Source organism: Simochromis diagramma, unplaced genomic scaffold, assembly GCF_900408965.1.
Source record: "Simochromis diagramma unplaced genomic scaffold, fSimDia1.1 OVJJ01000343.1, whole genome shotgun sequence".
In the NCBI taxonomy this organism is placed as follows: domain Eukaryota; kingdom Metazoa; phylum Chordata; class Actinopteri; order Cichliformes; family Cichlidae; genus Simochromis; species Simochromis diagramma.
The window spans coordinates 4,722,672-4,747,295 of NW_024386831.1; the positions used below are offsets into that span (position 1 = coordinate 4,722,672).

Sequence of the window (24,624 nt, forward strand, 5' to 3'; positions counted from 1 at the left end):
TGTGGTATATTCCCTGGGTTATTGTTTGCTGTTTCTCACCACTTTGAATTTTTCTCTTTGTTTTCTCCTCTCTCCTCCTTCAAGGCCACTGGTCATCCTCTCTGAGCATCGTTCTGCTAGAGCTTTTTTCCTGTTGGGGGACTTTTTTTTTTTTTTGTCCCACTGTTGCTAAGTGCTTTGTCAAAAGGACAATGCGCCCCAAGAGCTGTTGCAGGTACATAAATAAAACTGAACTGAAACTGAATTGAATTATAATGTGAATCAGCGGTGACTTATTATAGCTTTCACACAGAACGAAAAGTAAACTTTGAGGCTATTATACTGACAACAAGGTGGCCTTACAATCGCTTACATGCTTATATTGACTGCTGTGAATTCCCACCACCTCAGAATTAAAATGAATGCTAAGTTTCAGGTAATATATTCATTGAACAGTGGCAGACGTGCAGTCATGCTAAAAAGAAAGTTTACGTCTTTCAATTCTGAAGTTTTACATAGCAAGATATTTAAACACAACATTAGGCTAACAACAACAACATTTGACATATTACACCACGTAATCATTTAACACAAGCTAAGCCAAAACACAGAAGCAGTGTGTGAAAAACTAAGTACAGCTTATGTTTCAGTAGCTTGTAGAAACACCTTCAGCAGCAATGACTTGAATCAACCATTTGTTTTCTGTGTGACTATTTCAGTCTCTCACATCAATATGAAGGGATTTTGGCCCATGCTTCTTTACAACATTACCTAATTTTATTAAGGTTTGTGTGAATTTGCACTACTCTGTTAAAGTCCCACTACATCATTTCGGTCAGATTGAGGTCTGGACTTTGACTGGGCCATTGCAATGCCTTGATTTTTTTCTTTTCTAGACATTATTATTTCTAGACTTCCAGACGGCCTTGCATTGAACAAGAGGTGACAAAAGTATTTGTCACTAAAGCAGAACTACAGTTACTTGTCTTAAAAAATACATGCTAAAACCTGAAGTACAGGTTTTATAATTTCATTAGATTCAAGATTCAAGGTCTTTATTGTCAATACAACAATATACACAGTGTACAGCATGCCAAAATGCCGTTTCACCCCAAGCCCCCCATGGTGCATTTAAAGAACATAAAAAATATATCTCCAAGAGATATAAAACTAGAAATTACAAATAAATAGTAACTAGCTAAATTTGGGTAAACTTAAGAGATAAAAGGTACTATTACTAACTATATCTATGTACAATAAACAAAGACGGGACAGAGACAATACAAAGTGGATTGAGCAGTAGGTATTGAATACCAGTTATACAAATTATACATGTACAATGATAATAGGAGGCTATTCTATTCTAACATTGGTGGATGAAGGATGTTTTCTGCCAACTGACCTCATGTTGTATTAATATAATGGCAAAAATAATATTATTAGCCACTCCGCCATTCCCACCGCTTTTTTTTTTTTTTTTTTTTTTTTTTTTGCACCTTCGTCCATCTCTGAGAGTGAAATCGCACATTAACCTTTATTTTCTCTCCCTACGACTGTACCTTCACTTAGCAGACACAGTGTCAGATACACTGCACTGGAATAGTTTGTGTGTTTGATATTTGTTTGGTATTTGAGATATTGCATTTAAAATTACCTGCTAAAAGACTTTGTTTGCCCTCACTCCTCTTCAGTAGCTCTAGCTACATTCTGAAGTACTGAAATTCCAGTTGATGGACATCTGCTCCTTTAAGTCAATTCCAGACCATTCTGGCCCACTTTAACCCCAGACAGTATAAAAGATGGACGTAGGTACCATGATAAGGTTGGGCAGCTGGATGAATATATCGACTATCGACAATAGGCTGAGTTTTAACAAGAACAATTTATTTATTTTCCGATTAGTAAGTTTGCTAATAATGTTGGTTGAAACTAAGAGAAGCAGTCAACAGAAAAAACAATAGGGCTGTTTTTCAGCGCCCTCTTCCAGCTGCGAACAAATGTATGGGCTCAAATTGTGGTCATAAAAATTTTGTACTTGTAAATCAGGATTTGTAAGTGTAAAAAGAATTTGTGTGTGTAAAAATAATTTGTGTGTGTGTCCCCTCCGACAGTCAAACCCATCTATTCTCTGATTGGATAGTTAAATTTGTGATTGACATGACATTGACCAATCAGATGAAAGGAAGTCAAAATTCGTACTTGTAACTTGAAACTTGGGTGCAGAGTTTCACACGTATTTTTTGGCTAAGTCCACACACAAATCTTTTTTTTACGTACACACAAATTCTTTTTACACATACAAATATTTTTTTACACACACAACTGGCTTCTTTTTTCCACTATAACCATGTTTACAGGCCGTTCCAGTGTTTATTTACACACTCGAAAAGTAAGTTAAAAACAAAATGTCTCTTCCAGCGAACATTAAAAAAAAAATCTCTGACCTAAAGTTAAGTTTTTTGTGCAATTTGGCCCATCTCAAATGAATAAATAAATGAATAATCCAAAATGTAGGTATATTAATACTGAAACAAACAAGAAAAGAAAGTAAAATATTCCCTCCACACAAAACATATAAATTCTAAACACGCAAATCAGTCCAGTGCATGACTACATTGTTCCGCCCATCAAAAAGTCACCTGCACAAATATATTGCCTATTGTCAGTTATTGGACTGACGAATGTCGGTTGGAAAAATTTTACATATCGCCCAACCTTATACCATGACATCACACTTTGGTTTCTAAAGTCCTGTTCACAAGCCTTGCGATTAGCTTTTCCACTTTTGCCACCTTAGTCGCAAAAAAAACGTAAGGAAGTTAAGATCTGTCTGTGAAACCTCACAGTCACTGGCTAACAACTGATGATTGCTAGCTCGTTGGTCAGCAAACATAAGGCTTCATCACACAGATAATTCTCTGTTTGAAAGATAGTATACAAAATACCCTTATTTTATGTTCAGTATGACCCAGTATGAATTCAGCAAGGAAATGTTGACAAAGGTCATCTAAGAAAGCTAGGTTTCCATAGATTTCTGTAGGACAAGATATCTTTTTGCAACACCTATCGCCATCTAGTGGCCTTCAGATAAAATGCAGGTTTTTAGACACTTATGCGCTGGCTTAATTTTTTCCGACCAAGAAGCTACGTCCATGGTTTATACAATGCAATATGAGACTTAAATTTCTTTGCCTCTTCAAAGGCAGAGTAACTAAATATGCGCATCATATTCATTAAACCTAAAGTAATAAGTCAGTCATGAAACAGTAGCGATATCAAGTACTGATACTTGAAAATTGTATCTAAGTATAGTAACAAAGTATTTGTACTTTGTTTATTCCTACCTCTGCATTTGGCTCTAAAATACTAATATATAGTGGGGAGAGAAGACTCATATGTTGCACTGGGTTTTCACCAAATGCCGTGCTCTGCATTACGGCCAAACATGGTCTCGTCTGTCCAAAGCACATTGGCCCAGGAGTCTTGTGGTTAGTTTAAATAACACTGGAAGATTGCACTGGTCACTTTTGGCTCCGTAACTTCCGCACGGACATCTAATTAACAAATTAAGTTTTGACATAAAGATCGCTGCCGTGCTCATCCAAAAAAAGCACAACAGTTTAAAAAAAGTCACTCGCTGAAGGTTCAGGAAGCACTAATTAAAATAAATGCTACAGTAAAGTATGTCGCAGAGCTTTAGAGACTGGCCTTTAACAGTGGTACTGCAGGGACGTGTCTCTCTCTGTAATGTGTCTTTTATCGATCTCCACTCTCAAACTGCCAGCGGGACAAGTCAAAAGCTTGCTCTACTCACAGCACAAGAGGCCACTCCTTGAGAAGCAGCTGTGGAGAAGATTAACAATCAGTTGTTTTTCTTTTTTTCTTTTTGCATTGAACAATCACTACACTGTGCTCCAAACCACAATCCTTGCAAAACAAACTTGTAAGTCAAAATCCTTGACAGCTGATGACTCACTAAAGCAAATTAAATTCCATATTTTTCTGTTTTCTGTTCCATTTGTGTGCTTCTCTTTGTCCAAACAAGAATAATTCTTGTGAGTCCTTACATAAGCAAGGACTAAAATTAAAGATACTTGACAAAAATGTCATTTTTTTTATACAGCTCGTTTATATATGGAACTCATTGAGGAAAAAGGGTACAACTATATTTACAGAGCTGTCTAAACTACAGAGAAAGCTGCCAGAACATCAAGAGCAAACTTTTAATAACCCACCTTGGCACGACAACCATGCACCACACCCAAAACAAAAAGCTTATGAAACACTAGTGTGGGTATTGATAGGTTGACAGGTGCAGTCACATTGAGTCCATGAAATCAAATACCACTAATTTTTCCCAAACAACTGGTGTTGCACACAAGATTTCCTTTGGCACTGATGCCTCCACACATCAGCAAGTGCAATCCTGGGTCCTGACGTGAAACTGTCAAGAGTAGTCTGTTTTTAAGAAGTGAAAGTCTCCATATAGGATTTAGGAGAGGCTCCCAAATCTATAATCTAAAAGTAGAATGGGAGGCTGAGGCTGAGGCTTCAGTGATCACACTCCTCTCCTGAGGAAGCAGCTCCCAGTGTTGATTTCAGAGACAGACAACCTCTTTTAGGATTAGTTTTAAAGCTTTCCTTTTTGTGAAGCTTACAGTCAGGGCTGCACCAAGTGACCATTCCTTAGTTTTGCTGCTCTTCTCCACTCCCTTCAGTTCACTCAACATATTTATCTAACACTACTGCATGTCAATAAATTGTCTCCCTTTCATTCTCTTTTCTTTCCCTTCACCCCCAAGCTGGTCAAGGCAGGTGGCTGCACCTCCTGAAGTTTATTCTGCTGGATCAGGCTTCCTGTTAAAAGGTAGTTCATCCTTCCACCATTGCCAAGTGCTTCCTCATTGGGTTGTTGAGTTTTTTCCAATAATATTGTAGTCTTCACCTTGAGGTAAGTTATGCTGTGAACTGGCTCTATATAAATAAACATTTATATATATTTATATGTTAATATATAAAGAAAACCAAACAGATTATGTTTAGGAAAAGACTATAGCTTAAATTAAAATACTCAATTAAACGTGCGTGTTCTAATATGACACTTACTTACGGATGATTCCTGAAGCAACCTTCCCCATTTATCCAGGTTTGGGATCGGCACTAGGATGATGAGGATTTGTGACAGAAGGATAGCAGCAAAGGTTTACAAGATGGTAGCGAGACATGCTGTGATGTATGCAAGCTGCAAGCTTCCTGAACTAGCCAAGAGGCTGAGGGTGTAGGGAGAAACTACCTACAGAGCTTATAAATCACCACTGCTGGGGGAGCAGCAAAAATCGGCCACTGAAGCATGTTTGAAAAGAAATGTTTATTTTTGAAATGCTGGTAAGGTGTCCATTAATTTAGAGAAACAAAACAAACACACAGTAATTACTGAAACAAATCTCTATGATTATCGGAGCCCTTTCATTTCCATCACAGAAATACACAGCTCATAGACTTATTCTTCTACTGACGAAGAAAAGAAAACTGACAGGTACAATTTCCTAAGGATACCTCGACACTTTGATTTAACTAGAGACGTATTTTACAAAATAACAACACAGATGGCATGTGCATTCCTTCAGAAAATTGTTCAGAAAAGTTTTATACACATTGGCCAGCACAAACATTGTTATATGACAGGTCGAAACTACACATACAGACACGTTTGTAACAAAGATACTTACAATAGTTTAAAAACTGAATGACAATATGCAAAATTAAACACAAATCTTCACCTGGAGTAGGTTGAGTACTTGTGTTTTTGTGTTTATTTTAACCTGTTTGAACTACAGCATGAGTGGGGAGTCACTACATGAGGAAAGTACAGAAGATGTTTTTGTTTCTGCAGTGGTGAGGATGGATAGCGAGAGGGCTTAACGCACAGTGCTATGGTGTAGAAATCCCAGAGAGTAGGTACTTGGACACAATCAACTCCTGACCAACAAAGTAAACCACCAGAAAAAAAAATTCTGTTGAGTTTGTGTCCAAACACAGGTATGCTACAATCAAAAAAGGTCATAAGCCTAAGGCATGCTAATTAAACCTTTAGCCACACTGGCTTCAAGACTGGTTACCAATCCTCTGGCAACTAGTGGTAGAGTGTTCCCCAACTGGTTGGCAAGTGGTTGCTGGAGTTCGCTGGCTTTCACTAGGTGAAACAGTTTCCTAAGAGGGTGCTGCACCAAAAACTTCCTCCAATCACCTCGTTGTGATTGCTTTGGTCACTCAGATTGCAGAAGTTGTCCGTAGTTTGCGTGAAAGGGACCAACTTGTCTGCAAACACTCTCCAACTACTCACCAGGCTAGAGTTAAACTCAAAGAAGTTTAACACAAAACAGAAAACGTTTGCCTTCAGCCTAAAAGTGTTGTTTTAAGCTGCATCAACACTGGAAGAATTGGAGGCACCGGTTACCTAGGTAATACTATACTGTATTTACTCTCAAATCATATCTCGAACAGCAGCATCCTTAATCTCGGCACCACCGGCTTCACATTTCCAGCACTTCTTTTCAGACATAGCATTTTGAAAAGACTTTCTATGATCTCTAATCGCTATGTTGCTTTGTGTGAAATACTTTTTGTCAGCATGTCTCCTGGGTGCATGATTTACTCCGAGGACAGTCTCCATCACTGGGTTGCAACAGACTTTTCACATTTTCACTAACGCTCAGCGAGTAGTTGGCAAGTGTTTGGAGGCATGTTAACGTCTCCCATGGCAACTGTGTGTGATGATGGCCATCTCCTGCGATTACAGGTTTTTGATGCAGTACTGCATTCCTCTTTACAATCATTCTAACCTAGTAACTGTCAGCAACATCTCACCAGATTGATTTTTTCCTAGTAGCCAGTGGTTGCCAGGGGGTCACCACCCAGTTTCAAGGCCTGTATGACTGAGGCGTAAGGTAACTGATAATATGTGATGCTTGACAGTAACAAACTGCAACACTCAACACACATATTCATACAAACCTTGAAGTTAGACAGTAAAATTGCGATTCAAAGCTGTATTCATTTATTTGTATATTAAAGTTACTTTGTGATGGCTTTTTTCTTTTACCTGCACTGATTAATTGCCTGACCTAAGACGTCATTAAATACTTAGCTCAACTTAGTTTCTGTATGTTGCGCACATATATTATAGCACGCCTGTGTAACATTTGAATATTGAACTGGAAGTGATGCATATTTTTTAGCAAGCAAAAGCCATTTTCAGCATCATTACCACATTTGTGTCAGAGTGTGTTGTCAAACCCCCATGAAATATTCTTAACACCTTGTAGCTGTGAATTCCTGCCTTCTATACAGGCCACTGCTACTGTGTCAGGTTATCACAAAATAGTGTAACCTTGAATTGGAAGGTTGTGTAATGCAGGAATGCAGAAAGGCTCCCTCACAGTGACAAACATCTGGAGATTTCTGACTAGACTGTGGGTGTTTTAGCTCAGTAATTGGGTTTTTATAATCTGGACAGAGAGTCTGGAGATATGGCTGCAGGGTAACGCTACTTGCATTGTTCTCCATTTCAAACCTGACAGGACCAAATCAACCTGCCTGACACAGATCCAGGAGACACATTGTTGAGATTTGCGCACATTGGGCCACCAGTATTGTACAACACAATATGGTATAAACAGTTTTATTAATCCCAATAGAAGCAATTTGTTTGGAGATGTTTCTGGTACAGTAATAAACAGATTAAATCAAATGTGGAATAAACTCTGCAAAAACCAAAAATAAACACCATGAATAGGCAAAATAAATGAATGAAGACAGTATTTTTAAATCACCAGTAAGGACTAAAGAAATAAAAATAATAATCTACAGACCATTTAATTTCTGAGTTGCAAAGTGCGAATAAACAGTAAGTCTTTTTACAAACAGGTAAAACGGCTCTAATCGCATGTTCAGAACATGCCTAATGTTTTGCAGTTTGGGGGATTTGTTGGCTGCAGACAGAATATACTCTGGTGATGCTGTTCAGGCTGTTTCTGCCTCTTTACCGTGAGGCTGTGAAGCCAGCAGATAAAAGCAAAACTCATGAGACTCTCAATAAAAGATTGATAAAAGCAACACAAGAGGATGACAAACTGACAGAAAAGGAATTTAGTTTTCAGTGAATTCTCTGATGTCCCCGATCCATGATAAACTTATCCTTCAGACTTAATTTAATAATGGAAATAAGGCATCACCTTATCATTCACACAACTGGACATGTTGTACTCATTAGCTGTAGCCGCTGTGTCTAAACCCAATCATCAGTTATTTAGTTTTAGATGCGTTTAAGTGACAGAAGTTCCCATGGCAAGATTCTTAAGGGACAAGGCAGCAAAGCATTGCTATCAGAATATTTGACCAAATATCTGCCCCGTGATCCATCACTGATCTTGATTGCACAAAAGGACACATTCTTGTAAAGAATCACAAACTGAAGATATTAAATGGGTCTCTGTAAGTTACACCTTTATCTGCATAGTTTCCTGAAGACAATGACATAGTATTTTCAGATGAGAATAATTCCAGATTAAGGATTCAGTTCCACTTTACTGTTCTTATAAAACCCTTTGGAGCAAAACACTAAGTTAGGAAAGGTCATTTTACATCAGCATTACAGTTCATGTCAGTTAATGAAAGAACTGAATTTATTAATCCACATTAATGTACACAAATCTTTAATTATTTTGTGTGTAAATGTGCAAAAAAGGCTGGCAGCAGTTTGTAAAATGAATCCGCAGGTAAATTATGAAGACTATGTAAATGAACAGGAACTGAATTATGTCCATTTTGAATGGGTGAAGAACTAGAGTTCTGGGTATATTTGTTCTTATTTTTGAATTTAATTCACTGGCTGAAAAAGATCAACGTTTGGGATAAAATCATGGGTCGTAAATAGAAGATGGACGTGGCTGCTGTGACATCGGTGGACTACAATTTTGAAACCATGGGTTTGACATCTGGAGTGTTATAGCAATAGGTATAACTGACTGAAAGTCATACAATAGAGATTAGCTTATCAATAAGAAATTTTCTATGTGTTGCTTTAGTGATCAGTCTGATTACAGCATAGTCTGGGAAATTTAAGAGGTGCACAAATGAAACATACTTCCAATTAAGATCCACTGAAAATTTGTATCCATGTACACTGCAAAATAAATCGCATTATGTCGCATCATGGACTGCTGAGACCAGGCAGCTAAAATACAAACAGATGCAACATAGAGTGTGCGTAAAGATCTTTTTGCATTTTCTGTATGTTGCCTATAATATAAAAAGGTACGTGTTATCAACCTGTGAAAATCCAAAAGTCATTGGGATCGGAGAAACTAGGTTCATATTTTGAGATGTATGATGCTCTGTAGTGTGCTAATTTTGTTTTTATTTCACTTCCTTACATAATAAAGAACTTGGATCAGAGCCTTTCACCTTCTTTGACATTAAACCTAGACCAGAAAGGATTAAGTCTTCTACAGAAAAAACATATCAGAGCTGTAAGTGCATGGCAGGCTTTCCTAGTCTTTAACATGACATGATGCTTCATGAAGTAAAAAAAAAAAGATTTCCTGGGCCAACAGTTTGATGTGTAAAGGTTTTTTGAAGGCAGGGCCGGTGTTCTGGGAATCCATCCTACCTGACAAACCATCCTACCTGTTGTTTCTGTGCATGCGCACAACACGAAATTAAGTGCCAAACCATGCTACCTTTGTGAATGTGACCTACAAGCATACTTTAACAGCTAAAATTAAGTGGCGAACCATCCTACCTTTGTGAATATGCGCTAGATAACAAACTCTGACGGGTAAAATTAAGTGCCAAACCATGCTACCTTTGTGAATGTGACCTACAAGCATACTTTAACGGGTAAAATGAAGTGGCTAACCCTCCTGGCTTTATGAATATGAGCTACAAGCATACTCTGATGGGCAAAGTTAAGTGGCAAACTGTCATACCTACTTAAATTTGTGCTGGAATTACTCTGTGAGAGTAGAAATGTGCATAAACTACTTATGGACGTTTTGCCAAATTAGTATGGTTTGTCAGAACACCATTATGCGTGTGCAATACAAACTGAATTTTAACATCTCGATCGTGTTCATATATTAGCAGGAGTCTCACAAAATAGCCTTCACCTTGACAGAGTGACACAAAGAACATAAATCAGTCGATACAAAGTAACTGGGAGACACTGTAGTCCTCTTCATTCGTCTCAGTCCAAATTCAATCACATGGAGGATCGACACCAGGGAAGGATCATTCATCTCTCCACTCTGGATCTATTACTCCTTGTGTATTTGTGACTTTCAGCAGCATTTTGCTCACTTTGTGCTCTCATTGCTGCCTTGTTTGGTTGGGGGCTTTAACAATTTACGTATATTACATAAAACCAAAGCAAATGTTTGGGAATAATGTAAAATACATCATTTATGGGCAGCTCAGTATTTTCTATTATAGACACCCAATGATTATGATGTGCTTGAAAACATAAATGATGATGTGTTGCAACAGCTTTTTAGTCATTCTGAACATAACCAAACATTTACTCACACACACACACACACACACACACACACACACACACACACACACACACACACACACACTACACCTCCTGAGTCACCAGGCCTGTTAGAGAACCGTGCTGATGGTGTCAAAGTCCTTGCTGATCTGTGAGCTGCTTGGCAGTGACTTGAGGTACTCCAGGTGCCTCCTGGCATCCTCCTGATTGTGCCTCACGTAATAGATGACGTACGCGATCACCATCGTGAACCACCCGAACATGGTCACAAACATGGCTACATCAGTTGTCTTGTGGTGAAAGTTGCAGAAGTTGATCCCTGAGTCCAGCACCTGGATTAGTGGTTTGCCGGCATATTCCTCCTTCACGGCCGTGTGGCACATCACCTCGTTCACCGTCTCCGGGTCCAGCTGCAGCTCCCTCAGCACCTCCTGCAGCGTGCACTCACAGTGCCACGGGTTATTCGAGAGGCTGATTTTTGCTCGTAGGCGGGCAAATGCCTCTTTAGGGACACTTTTGATGCGATTGTTTGATAAATCCAGTACAAGGAGGCTGTCAAAAACACCCTGAAATGCTCCAGCGTCCACGGTCTTTATTTCATTGTTAGACAGATCCAGCTCCTGAAGGTAGTGTAGTTCCTTGAAGGCATGATGGGGGATGTGGGTGATGTGGTTGGACGCCAAAAGCAGGATAACAGTATCTCTTGGAAGATCCGCAGGGATCTTCTCCAGGTTATGAGACATACACTGGACCACGGTTAAGCCATTCTTCTCCACGCAGTGACAGCTTGTGGGACAAGCTACCACTGGTACACTTGTGAAAAATATTCCAAACAGCAAGCCCCATAAGAGGGCAAAGCCGCTGAAGATCAGGGATTTCCTGTGCATATCAGGCCCTGCTAAGTCCTGCATATTCAGCAGTGACCTCCTGCAAGTTCTGTCAGGCAAAAGCAAACATAGTGTCACCTGTTTCTCAGCATTTAATGAGGATAATCACAGCTTCATTAGCGCTTAAAAAATACCAAAATGATCAGTTTATTCACAGAAGCATCTGGGCTTATCTCCAGATAATCCTTTAAAATTGATTTGAAAGAGTTTTATATAACCTTTTGAAATATATTTCGAAGGTGCTCATCCAAAAATTGAGCTGTTTGCTGAACATATTCCAGCAGAGACCTGTATTTTCAGGTTTTATTGTGAGGATGTTAAAAGCTTCAGAGAGCTAGGAGCCAACCAAGCAACGCTGGAATCCTCTCACCATGTTGTGCACTGAAAAAAGCAAAGAAATAACAAGTTATTCTTCATAATAATAAAAAAGAATTACTACTATGTAAAAGGAGCCGTTAAGTGTGCACAGAGTTTATACACAAAGAACTAACAGAGCCAGTAATTCCTGCTAAATAAGTTCTTTTCTGAGTGCACAGCCAGCTGCCTTTGTCTTGCCAAAATGAGCGGAGAAAATGATATGCCCACAATGTTTGCTAAAGGAGTAATGCAATTATTAGCAGAAAAAAATTCCATTTCACTTCAGCAAATCTCATAAAACAGCAGGTACACTCGTGGGTCATCGCCTGTATTTTCTCATTCAATTTATAAGAGTGCAATTTTTTCTTTCTCTGGCATTATCACTTATATTATCTCCTTACATGAAATCACTCGCTGCTCTGAGAGCACCGTGCAGATCGATCTTAATTACATTACATTTAATATCTAAGCAAAGAAAAGCAAACAATATTACCAAAAAAAAAACCCAGGAAAAGCATTTTTTCTGCAGAACTCTTGCATCTCAAGGACTGCTGCCACTCATTCACAGCCTCACGGTAGATATAGCTGTGCGCTCTAAAATTGCTCCCATCTGTCCTGCAGGAGGATCATCACTTTAGGACTGCGCACCCTCTGGTGGGCTGAACTGAGCACACAATGAGCCCCCCTCGCTGTGTTCGAGGTCATCCGCCCCATGGAGCTGCGGTGTCTTCTTCTCATTTGTCATTTTTTGTGCACCCATCACTTTGGCAGGCGCCTCATAGCTTAAGGCCACACACACCATTTCTAAAAAAGACAAAAAAAAAAGGGCCCCTCATATCCTCATCAGCCTGCGCTCAGCAGGAGGTGTGGACAAGATGAGGCGTCTTGTCCACCTAAAGCATTCTGCAGCTGTGTTATGACACCCCTGCATTTGTAAGTAAAATAGTACACCATAGGATTTACACACTGTGCTGTGGTTTTCAATGTATTTTTGCAGGAATGTAATAAAATTATGTAAAAGTATTTAGGTTTATAACAAGGCGTTTCAGCCTGGCACAAGAATAAAGGAATTTAACATTTATGTATCTTTAATAGCTGAGGATATTATTAGGTGCCTACAGCGGCAAGAAAACACGGAAGAGAGATTTAAATTTAATGAGGCTTATGGGAAGGCAGCACGAGAGCGTTTGGTAATATTGCGGATTTTAATCGTGATGTGGTTCTGTGGGCAGCAGAAAAGCAAAGACATACAGGCTAATAAGTTCTTTTTTATAGCAGGTTTACTACTTATAAAGGTACTTACCTGGAAATTGGTTTTTACCCACTTTTTTCCACCCAGCCTCGGCAGAAAGGCAACCCAACAAAACACTCGCGTGCGGGTCTTTAGAAAGAAAGAAGGTCTTTGAAAACAAACAGAAAAAGTCCATTATTTTTAAAAAGTACTACTTCAGTGTGTCCGTATATGAAGGGGCTGGAAACGCGAGAAAGTTCCTCAGCGGTGCGCGTGGAACTTCCCAAATCTCGAGCCGAATCCAGATGCGGCTGATGTTGGTTCTTCTAATTAAACGCAACGCGACGGCCGCACTTGTTGACTATCACTGCGAAGAAGGAGGAGGTGGTGTCCCAGCGAGGGTCTCGAGGAGCCACACCGCTCCGACTCGTCACGCGCCTCTCCCTCTCTCGCTCTGAATCTCAGTGATCCGCGCGCGCCTGGCGCCAGAAGGAGTCCCGGCTGCGCGTGGATTGGACTGCTGTTCTGTTGGCAGCTCTCCTCGCTCGCTCCCCAGCTCCCCCACCTCCTCCTTGTCTCCCTGCCCGCCTGCACCTCCCCTCAGCTATGCCTCCCCCGTCTCCCCTTTAAGCAAATTAGCCACAACAAAAACAGGAACCAGTCCGTCTGAAAATGGCACCAATAGTAACCGTTCTTTGGCGATGCACTATCTGCGGTAACTTAAGCCATCACAATCACTTTAATCGTGCTTGTCTTGTTGAAGTCCGTGATTTTTTTTTCTTAAAGTCATAATTAGTCAAAGACATAAAATTGATCCCGTAACCCCCGCCCCGCCACCACCTCGAGGCCGATTGCTCATGTCTCACTGAGAGGTGCTGTATTGATTATTTCAAACACCCCAAGGGATTTTAGGCTGCACAGCAGTGGATCAAGATGTCAGCTTTGAGGTCTGCACACTCCGCTGGTAAGTGCTTTATTCAAGCGGCGGAGGCTTATTCCTCATTCACAAACTGCATAGAAAGTACAGTGTGCAGGTTTTGTCTTTTTTTCATGCATTTAATGCGACCCCACTTTCTGTTTCACTCACGCACCATGCATCTCTGCATCAGCACACAGTAAATATGAACACTTGCCTTATATTAGCTCATAACTATGCGTTTAGTAATGTTTCTATGACCACACAAAGATGGAAAATAAATAATGAAATAAGAATTTTCCACCAGTGCATCTCTTTTACAGTATGTGGAATGTGTTTCTCTTTTTTCTTATGGTTCACATTTGTTTCATACAGTTATGCTGCATGAGAAAAATGCATAAAGGGGCAACTTCCTAACTATATTAAAGCATAATTTATACAAGACATTTAAACATTTGCTATCGGTTTTATCATGGCTGTTTTCCATATGTGTGACATTCAGCATTTGTTAGTAATTTTATGTGTATAACTAACAAGCATCAATATCAGTCATAAGATCAGCTCTCATGTGACCTTAACAGATCGATGAACACACGTGCAGACATAAAATGAAGGCTTGGGCGTTATATGTGTGTGTGTGTTTTCTCCATAGCACAGCAGTTTTAAATTGTCTTTGACAGCTGCTCGTGAAATGTGCGAATGTTACAATTTAGTGCAGGTTATAAAAAAACAAAGTGCCATGTAAATCTTCCAGATAACCTTGGCAAGAAGGAGAAGAATCTGCAAATATGTGCAGAGAGGCAGCCAAACGAAGCGCTTCAATTCCAATTGTACTCCCCATCATGTAATTCAAATGTAGGTCAGCCTGTCCCAATGTTCCAGGTGTCATTTGAGCTACGAAGAAGTGCAAGTTTTTCATGGAGCCCAGTCCCGTCACAGTCTCAGACCTCATGCTGTGGCAGCTGGTATAATGAACTGTGCTATATGTGGAGTTTATGTACTGAACTAATCCAATCTCACGTGGGACCATATGGATGCTACGGAGAAGTCCAGGATTTCCTTGGAGAATTTCTAAGTTTTCAGTTTACAAGATAATTGCCTCTGTGGTTGTCTCATTAAGACCTCACAGTGAGTTACAAGAGATTCATGGCAATTAACAACACTAAATAGTAACATGTAGAAGCTGCACTAATCCATACTTCTGTATTAGCAATAGGTTATTATGTGCAATGTGAAAACTGTCAACTCAGTAAGAAGCTCACAGAGAATTATCAACAGTTTCTGAAGTTCCTCTCAGCATGTGTAGAGAGCTTTCTTTCTTTTCACTTTGTGAAGCTTTAGTGGATTATTTTTGCTAAAAAAATGATCTTTTTTTATTGTGTCTCTGACAGCAGTGACAGCGGGTTCTCTCCGGGTACTCCAACTTTCTCTCACAGTCCAAAAACAAGCTTGTTAGGTTACTTGGTGGTTCTACATTGGCCCTATGTGTGAATGTGAATTTGCTCCAGGCCCAACAAACTCTAAACTGGATAAGTTGATAAGTGGATGGATGATAAACAGTGATATCATTACGACATTATGCATATGTACTGAGATTTTGGAGAAATTAACTGGAAAAGTTGCATGTTAGAAGGAAAATCCCTGAATTAGTCAGACATTGGGTATAAAATCAGTGTTAACATAGAATCAGTGTAATTGAGCCTGGATGTGAGTACAGGTAGTATCGGTTCTAGAGTGTGCTGGTGTCCTAAGCAAAATTTCACAGGGGGCTTCTCCAAAAAGTATTCATCACCATATTTAAAATTATTTAGCATCATTATCTGCTCCACTTAACAATGCTTTGCTTTTTTTCACCTTCCCATTCTCTTTTTTCATTCCCATAAGGATAACTCTTCTTCATTTTTACCAAGTGCTTTTCATTGGTGTCATCGGTTTGTTTAAACAGATTCATACGGTGGCGTCAGGCGGTGGCCTTTTAGTGGGGTTTTGGTTTCTTCCAGTGTCACTGCTGATTTTGATACCTTGGGGAACCCCCACTGGCCGGACGTCCCAAGCAGTTGCCCGGCTTGCCTAGTGGAAAGCAGTACCTCTGAATAGAGCACATAATCTACCACAGAATTCACAGCTAGCAAGTGTCCATGCAGATCCAGCCTTGTCCCCTGAAATGGCATTCCTCTACACCTAAACTTTATTTGCAGTGTCTTGGGGGAGGAAATGTATTTTCTTGTGTGCGCTTAGCTCTGTTGCACAGAAAGAAGGTTCAGAGTTCAATTCCACCATCAGGCCGGGGTCATTCTGTGGTGGAGTTTGCATGTTGACCCGTGTTTGTGTGGGTTCTCTCCAGGTACTCCGGCTTCCTCCCACAGTCCAAAGACGTGCGGTTAGTGGGGAGAGGTTAACTGCCCATAGGTGTGAGTGTGAATGGTTGTCTGTGTCTATGTGTTAGAGCGACAGACGACCTGCCTCTCGCAGGGTTATTTTTTTCTGTGAAATATATTTCTAATCAGTAAATCTTTGCTCAAGTAACCACGAAAAAGCAGGACATGCTTTAAGCACATTGATTTTCCATGCAATGGTTTATTTTACGCAAAATATGATCTTTTGCTAAATCTTATTTTTTTAAAAAATCAAAAATAGTTTTAGTGTCTCAACATCACCGATTGTTGACTGAAAACAAAGAGTCTAAAATGAAAGAAAATTCAAGTCTCAAAATAATGGTCCCACGCAGGAATCAACCCACAAGACTCTTTTATGGAACTCCAGACTTTGACTTCAGTGTTTGTCTTGCCAGTTGGAAGGTTTGGGGTTTTTTTTTTGATGATGCAAATGTTGATGTGTTAGCTACAGAAAGAAGAAAAATAAAATAAACTGCTCTGCAGCCAACACAACCAATTTAGAATTTAGAAAGCTTTCCTTTAACTTTTGTACATACTTAAGTAAAAGAAGACTCCTGAACACTTTTTCCTTGAAACCTCCAGAAGCTCTCCCCAAGTAGCCAAACTTTAGATTGCACGAGCAACACAAAAGAAAAAGCGCCTCTTAACAGATGCTTTCCCCCACGAGGTAGGAAAAGCAAATAAATAAATAAATAAATAAATAAATAAATAATAATAGATTGAAAGTTGTGGGCTTATCATCACAAGGATCTGCCTGCCTTTACAATAGTTCATTTGTACTGGCCTTCAAATGTTCCTAGCAATCACTGTAAATTCATTCATCTGTGAGAAATCTCTTAATTAGAAAAATTAAACTTTTAATAACCAATTTGATTAATATCCTTGACCTCTGAGCAAGTAACAGAAAAACAGAACCACAAAAAAAATCAGGCACCATTAATACGATACACACAGGACAAAGAATAGTTATGTGCAATACTCCCTAAATATATACCAACCTGGTACATGCAAATACTGAATATACATAAATGTGCATATTTTTTTTTCTAAGCATGTTTGGTTCATGGATCCCTGTAAAGATACGAGATCTATTAAAAAAAAAAATTTCCTCTTGTAGCCAGATTTGAGATTTCTGTCTTTTCCCCAATTATCAGACACGGATCATGTAAATGAACCAGCAAGCAATCGTGCAGATTGAGGCTATGGCTGTATCAGCTGACTGAGCTGGTGATAGTTGATAGAAGATGCTATCTCCTTCTTCTCATTCTTTGTATTTTGTAGTGGTGCTCATGTTGTTAGAATGAGAATGCAAGCATTTAGATAAGGAGGTGTGCATTTTTTAAATTTACCTATCTGCTCTACACAGCCGAGGTAAGTCCTGATTGTCATGCAGTGAGCAAAATGAATTTCCCTGCTTGTATAATGAAGTTTCTCCAGATTCATGTGATGTTCAAGCTATGTTAAATTGGCTCCCTTACAAACGGAAAATGTAGAAGCTCTCTGGCAGCAGAGCAGGACTTTGAGCACACGTTATATTTTAACAAGTGATGCATCACAACCAAAGGTTCATGAGGTTAAAGGGGCTAAAACCCTTAAAAACTAGGCACTGCTTTAACACCCACACACTGGTGGAGAGCTAAATTTGGAGTCCTCATGCTGGGAGGCATGGTGGCTCCACTTACATTCAAAGTTTACTTCCACTGACTGTCACGGAGCATCATCGTTACCTGCCCCCTACTTTATGCACCACACACAACCGCTAACGAACATCACTGATTTAGTCCCAACAAAGGAACACTCCAACAGCTTTAAATATGCTAAATTAGAAGAAAAAAGGCAGAACAATACTTAACGTGAATAGAAAAACATGGCTCGGAGACAACACAAGCAGCTGGAGGGGGCATTTTTATCTCTGCAGATCTGCTGAGCTTGACAGTTCTCACACAGACACTTCCACACACAGATTTTATGCTTTGTCTGAGTATATAAAAGGTCATAAAAGGGATCACTGGTAGTTTCATTCTGCCAAAACACACACTGACTGAGTCAGAAAATAGAGGGACTGTGGCAGGCAGATTAAAAAGAAGCCAAGGTCAAGAATTCGGAGCACAGCTGGAGCAGGAGAAACACCACGCATTTGCTGGCAGAGAGGAGCGGGGTTTCAACGTCAGCGACTTGTGCTAACCTTCCTCAATCAATTTAAGAGGCTTGGATGGAGAAACTGAGGGTTTGGAGGGGATGCAAGGAGGCAGCTATTCATTTTGATGAACACCCCCACCATCCCCACCACCCACTCTGCATAGATATATCATCATTATTAAAGCAACAGAAGAAATCCCCCTAACGTCAGGATTGTTTTCCTGCCAAAACATGTTTTGTCCTAAATGCTCAAGTGTGTGAAGCTCGTCGGTAGGAATGCTGTAAATAAGATGAGATAAATCCATATTTACCCTATGATTGTCAACCTGGTGTTGCTAATGATCATCATCCATTTAAATTATACCCTGCTTAGAACAAATTTGACTAGTCCTTGCCTGTAATTGCCCCTGGAACAACCAATAACAGGTCCAAACACAAAACACATTTATCCAACTCTGCCAGGAGCGATGGCCTGCTGATCTATGACCAGTTGGTTGTGACACTAACGATAAAGGGCTGAGGTCTGTTTTGGTATCTGTGTGTGTTAGTACGGCAGCATTTACCTTGCAGGTGTAAACCATGGGTTCAGTTGTCACCAGCGGGCCTTTCCCCTCATCTTCCTGTTCAGCTTTCCCTTAATGAATGTTCCAGCCCTTCGGGATGAACAAATTACCCACGTCACCTTCTTCCAGTCAATTCAGCCTCCTGCCACCTACTTGCCTACCCAAGTGTGTCACCCTGGATTTCTTTTGACAAAGTAAATTCATCTCTTTTGAGGAGGGTCGAGATACTGATGAGTGAAACCTTTAGTTTGAAGCAATTCATCACAATTACATTTATTTGCCGTTGAAGTGTCCAAGGGAGCAGAGCATTAGCAGCTAATAGCATCCACAGAGGAAGAGGTGGGGTGTGACTGTCTGATTAGCTGCTGTAATACATTTACAGCTGTTTGTGTGTGACATGATGACTTGTAATAGCACAGATGGAAGGGAAGAAGTAAATGACCGGGATGATTTATCACCACCCTTTTTACCACCTCATTTTTAAAAGATATATAGCTTAAAGGATTACATAACCACATGTGATCATCATAGCATGCATGCTACCCTGTGCAACCTCACTTCAATAAATCAGATGGCATTTTATAATTTTATAAGAGTTTGCATGTTCTCCCCGTGTTTGCATGGGTTCCCTCCAGGTACTCCAGCTTCCACCGTCCAAAGACATGCAGTTAGTGGGGATGGGTTAATTGGTTAATCCAAATTGCCACTAGGTGTGAATGCGGGAGTGAATGTGAGCGTGAATGGTTGTCTGTCCCTGTGTGTTAGCCCTGCGACAGACTGGCGACCTGTCCAGGATGTACCCCGCCTCTCGCCCTATGACAGCTGGGATAGGCTCCAGCGCCCCCCGCGACCCTGAAAAGGATAAGCGGAAGCGAATGGATGAATGGATGGATGGATGGCATTTTATTGACGTTTGTTGACTTATTTTCATAGTTTTGTCCGTGGTGCAACTTTTTTCAAGTCCAATGAAGGGCTGTTCTCAGATGTTATTGCTACCATGTATATTCCTATAACGTGTCCTCCCCCACATACTGGGAAGTTGTCATCACCTCTTTCAATGGAAGTCATCCAACCTGCTGAACAGACAGTCTTCAAGTTAAAAGAGCAACAAAAGTGAACAATTGAGGTTTAGAGGTGTGGCAGACTCTCAATGATAACATGAGTGTGAGACTTGTCTTTCTTCTGATTGGGTGCCCCTCGTAGACAGAACAGGGGGGCAGGGGGGGATCTGTGCTCATGGTAAAAGTTGTGTGTCTTCGTTCACTCTAGCATATCGTTCACTCTCATAGATCTCATAGAGAGTATGGAGAAAGCGCTCTCTGTGTGAGAGCAAGGCTTTTAAGTATAATAGGCTCACGCTCACTTTCATTACTTAATTGTGTTTCTTTTATTTAGACAAGCTATTTGGTTCAGTTTACACATCTCACGGAGGAAAGGCTCAAACATGGAATGGGTTTAAACTGACTCTTTCTGAATGTGAAATCACAATTTGCTCAGATTAAAATAACATTTGATTCAACAGATCAAAGACGTGTTCACATACGTCTGTCATAAAGACCAACCTTACTGATTTTGATCTCTTTATAATCATTCTATTAAAGATTTCTTCCTTTACACACCTAAGTTTTAATAGTCTGAGTCAAAAGTAAAATCTTTTCACTAGAAAATTCACTGCTCCATTTCTGCAGTGGTTCCCTTTGAAACTGCAGTCAATAAATATTAATTTAATTAAAAAGGCTGATTTTGAATCATACCCTCATACTTTGATTAACTCAAACAGTTGCAGTCATATATTGACTTCAGGAGAACACCAAAATAGATTGTATTTCACAGAATAAGGACTATGGATTCTGTCCTATGAAGATTTCACTGAAGTTACATTTAAAAACGATTTTTCTTAATAGTCATACTGACCTCCAGCATGAGCAGGAGCTGTCACAGTGGCTGTGTATGTATAACCTTTTCACTCCTGGTCACTGTCCAGCCCATTTACATTCCCAGGGCACAAGTATGTACAAGGTGTCCGGATTTCACTATAGAGATACAAGTCTAGCCCTGCAGTGAATTAGAGACCTGTCCAGGATATATCCGACTCTCTCCCTGTGACAGCCTGTATTTTAACCAAAACTGAATTCTTGAATAGTTTTTGGTTTCTGAACTTTAACAGTAAGACATTGACTGTGATGTCCTTACTGAGAAAATGAGCAATCTGGCATTTAATCCACTCACTAGCCTCCAACTAGTACAGTGCTTTGAAAAAAAAGGAATTTGCCAGATCTTTTGCATATCTGTCACTTAAATGTTTTAGATTTTAGAAAAATAGAAAAACAAAATTCAATATTCTAAATATCAGCATTTGTGATAACTGTGTTTTTCACATTGCTGTGGAGGTATATTGGTGCATTCTTTGAAGAATTATTTTTAATTCAGCCACAAAGGAGGGTTTTTGACAATGAAAGGTCTATTTAAGATCCTTGGGTTATCTTATAAAAGTTATAATATAATCTCAATAGAAAGCCTTTTTAAACACAAAGGTTTTCACCTGCTTTTGAACGACGTCCACAGAATCACCTAAACATAGCACGAGTTCTAGATTATTCCAAAGCCTCGGTACCACTGACTGAAAAGCCTCTGTCCCTGTTAGTTTGGTTTTGTATTACTATTTAAAAGGTGATTGTTTGGCCAGAGGACTCTGTGTGTGTATATTTACAATGCTGACGGCGCCTGTCATATCAGCAGTATTTCCTTCGATGACACTCGCCTTCTGTTTTAGAGACAGCTGACTCCCACTCTCACATCATCTGGTTCAAATTCCCCAACATCTCCAGTCTACACAAATGTCTTCAGCTACCCCTCATTTCTGCGTATTCTAAGAAAATAGGTGCAAAAGCAAGGTTTGTGCAATTCTAATGGACTTGAAGGTCAATATTTGGCATAACCACCTTTATTCTTCAACAAAGTGAACTCTTTCCCTGAAGTTTTTCTTGTAATTTCTTTAAGTAATAGTTCTCCAGGAATATTTCTCCAGGCTTCTTGAAGGACGTTCAAAGCTCTTCTTTGTAAGATGGCTATTTTCCCCCTTCCTTTCTCTGTCAAGGTGATCCCACACTGCCTTAATACTATTGAGACCCAGTTATGGACAGGTTAACCTATAACTGAATCCAGAAGCAGCTGTGCTTTTACACTAGTGGCAGTGTCTTTTTCGTAAATTGCTGTAAAATGAAGCCACAACTAATCAGATGCTTCCCAGATGGTTTTGTAAAGTGAATCACATCCTGAACCTACTTTTCTGATCTCATATTTCCATCAATTCTGACAAGGCCTCCAACACCACTGGCTGAAATGTAGCCCAAAACCATGACAGAGCCTCCAACATGTTTTACAGATGGCCATAGTCTCTTGTTGTTGTACTTCTCCCCCTTTATGTACAGTACTGTATACTGTATAGGTCCCATCCTTTCTTAGTATCATAGCCTTGGATTTCCTATCTATTATTTTAGTTTGTGTTTTTCTAGTCTTTGTCTTTTCTTGTCTTTGTCCCTGTGTCATCGATGTGTTAGTTTCTCAAGCTTCCCAGCCAGGTCAACTTTGACATGAGAGTGCCAAACTCAAAAAGAGTGCAAGAGGTGGTAAAAGCAGCCAGAGCTAGCTCAGGCTTAACCCTTTAAGACCTACCATAGAACCAAGTCCGCCAGAGCTTATATTATATTTTTACATGCTGTGGAGCCATTTTTGGGAGCATTTCAAGTTGCTATACATCAATACAACCATTATAGCCCAGATTTTAATAATATGTATTCATTAAGTGCATAGTAATTACATAAATTGCAAAAAAGTGCAATAAACTACAAAGAAATTGAAAATCGTTTTTGCTTTTTTAACATATATTTCTAGTTAGAGAAATTTAAGAGGCTTATCCCTCAAAACTGTAAATACAAAAAAGTTGCACAAAATAGTTTCCTACCACAGGAAATTTATTTTGAGTGTCTTCATAGTTTTATTTTTGAAATACACCAATTTTTATACACTGCAGGAAAAACGAAAATAAATATTATAGTGCAAATTTGCAAAAAAGCAGCATATGCATCAAAATAAACTATTTCCAGCAGTGCAATATGAGTCCTAAGCATCCCAGAAACGACACAGAAAGTCATAAAGTCAAAGATAACTTTTAAAAAGACCAGTATAGGCCCTGAGGCCCTGATGGTAAAAAAGACTACATTTCCGCGAAAATGACGTCACTTCCGGTTTCGGGCAGGTAATGGCGGAAATGCAAAAGTTCGCGCTGACATCTATTCCAACGTAGGAAATGTTACAAACAGCTGATCGGACCGGCAAAGCGTGTTTCTGGAATATTATGTTTTTGTTCCTGCAAGCGCTTTTTATGCACTTTTTGCAAAGCTTTATGTGGAAGGAAACCGTGACCGAGGACAAGCTGATGGCATAAGATGTAAGTACAACTCCTCCGGTTTCATATGCAAAAAAAATTTTTGCGCTAGCTTACGTGGTTGCAGTGCTACCGGGATTTAAAAATAGTTACGCAAAATGGAGCGTGTCCGCTCCGATCGGCTCTAAAGGGTTAACTAACTGGAGTACCTTACAGTGTGTACAATCGGTGCTCATAACACCAACTCCTCCTGAACTAATTACATACAATCTGGGGGATTGTTACCAATCAGTGGAGGAAATTTCAACAAGCACTGAGTAGTTTAGCACTATATCACTGCTCACTGTCAAAGGCAAGATTTTTTTTACCATCTTGTCAAGTCATGTGACAGACTTCTTGCTCAAGTGCAAGTAGAATGACATTGTAAAGTGGTGGGACTCCAGGGACACCAGGATGCCTTAAACGTTCAGGCGTAGAGATCCAGCCCATCGGACAAAATAAAAAAGCAAATCTGGTTGAGCCTTCCTGCCCTCTCTGTCCTGGGAGGGGCATGGTCAACAAGTTGCCCGAAGGCCCAAGGGGATAGTCACTATTGGTGTAGTGCCATGCTAAAGGCGGTGGCTGAGAGCACCTCATTAATAACAAGCAGACATCAGCCCTACCACAAAGCATCTTTTGTTCACTGAGGCAGGAGAGCAGCTGAAACAACAGAATAGAGCAGAATAGAGGCCTGCTCTTCAGCTCACATGACTGGCAGCTAATGGTCGATCTCACCAAGCAACTCATCAATCAGATGTTGTCATTCTGTCAGAGGCCTTAAAACAATTTTTCCTGAATTGACTGTACCCTGGCAGGAGGAGGAGACCTTTAAACGGAAGAAGTAAGAAGAAGTACCAGGGACGCCTGGAGGATTGCCAGAAAACATTCAATTCAATTCAGTTTTATTTATATAAAGCCAAATGTGCTTTATATTGTAAGGTAAGCCCCCTGCAATAATGCAAAGAAAATCCCAACAATCAGACAACCCCCTGTGAGCAAGCACTTGGTGATGATGGGAAGAAAAAACTCCCTTTTAACAGGAAGAAACCTCCAAGAGAACAAGGCTCAGGGAGGGAGAGTCATCTGACATGAGGTGTTGGGACAAAGACAGGACAAAAGACATGCTGTGGAGTTTGATAATAACTAATGAATGAATGCAGAGTGGTGTACACACA

General features: G+C 39.9%; 1 protein-coding gene and 1 long non-coding RNA gene across 2 annotated transcripts; one reads left to right on the forward strand and one right to left on the reverse strand.

Annotated features, from left to right (window-relative positions):
• Positions 1 to 801: 801 nt before the first annotated feature.
• Positions 802 to 22,167, forward strand: LOC120730958. The gene is made up of 3 exons (XR_005695249.1): positions 802 to 1,295; positions 18,975 to 18,981; positions 22,157 to 22,167. It is a non-coding gene; the product is annotated as an uncharacterized LOC120730958 (long non-coding RNA).
• Positions 5,331 to 14,181, reverse strand: lrrc3 (leucine rich repeat containing 3). Its single transcript, XM_040027599.1, has 2 exons — positions 13,082 to 14,181; positions 5,331 to 11,802 (listed from the first exon to the last, which is right to left on the reverse strand). The coding sequence occupies exon 2, from the start codon at positions 11,443 to 11,445 to the stop codon at positions 10,645 to 10,647; it is 801 nt and encodes a 266-aa protein (XP_039883533.1). The 5' UTR covers positions 11,446 to 11,802; positions 13,082 to 14,181; the 3' UTR covers positions 5,331 to 10,644.
• Positions 22,168 to 24,624: the final 2,457 nt, after the last annotated feature.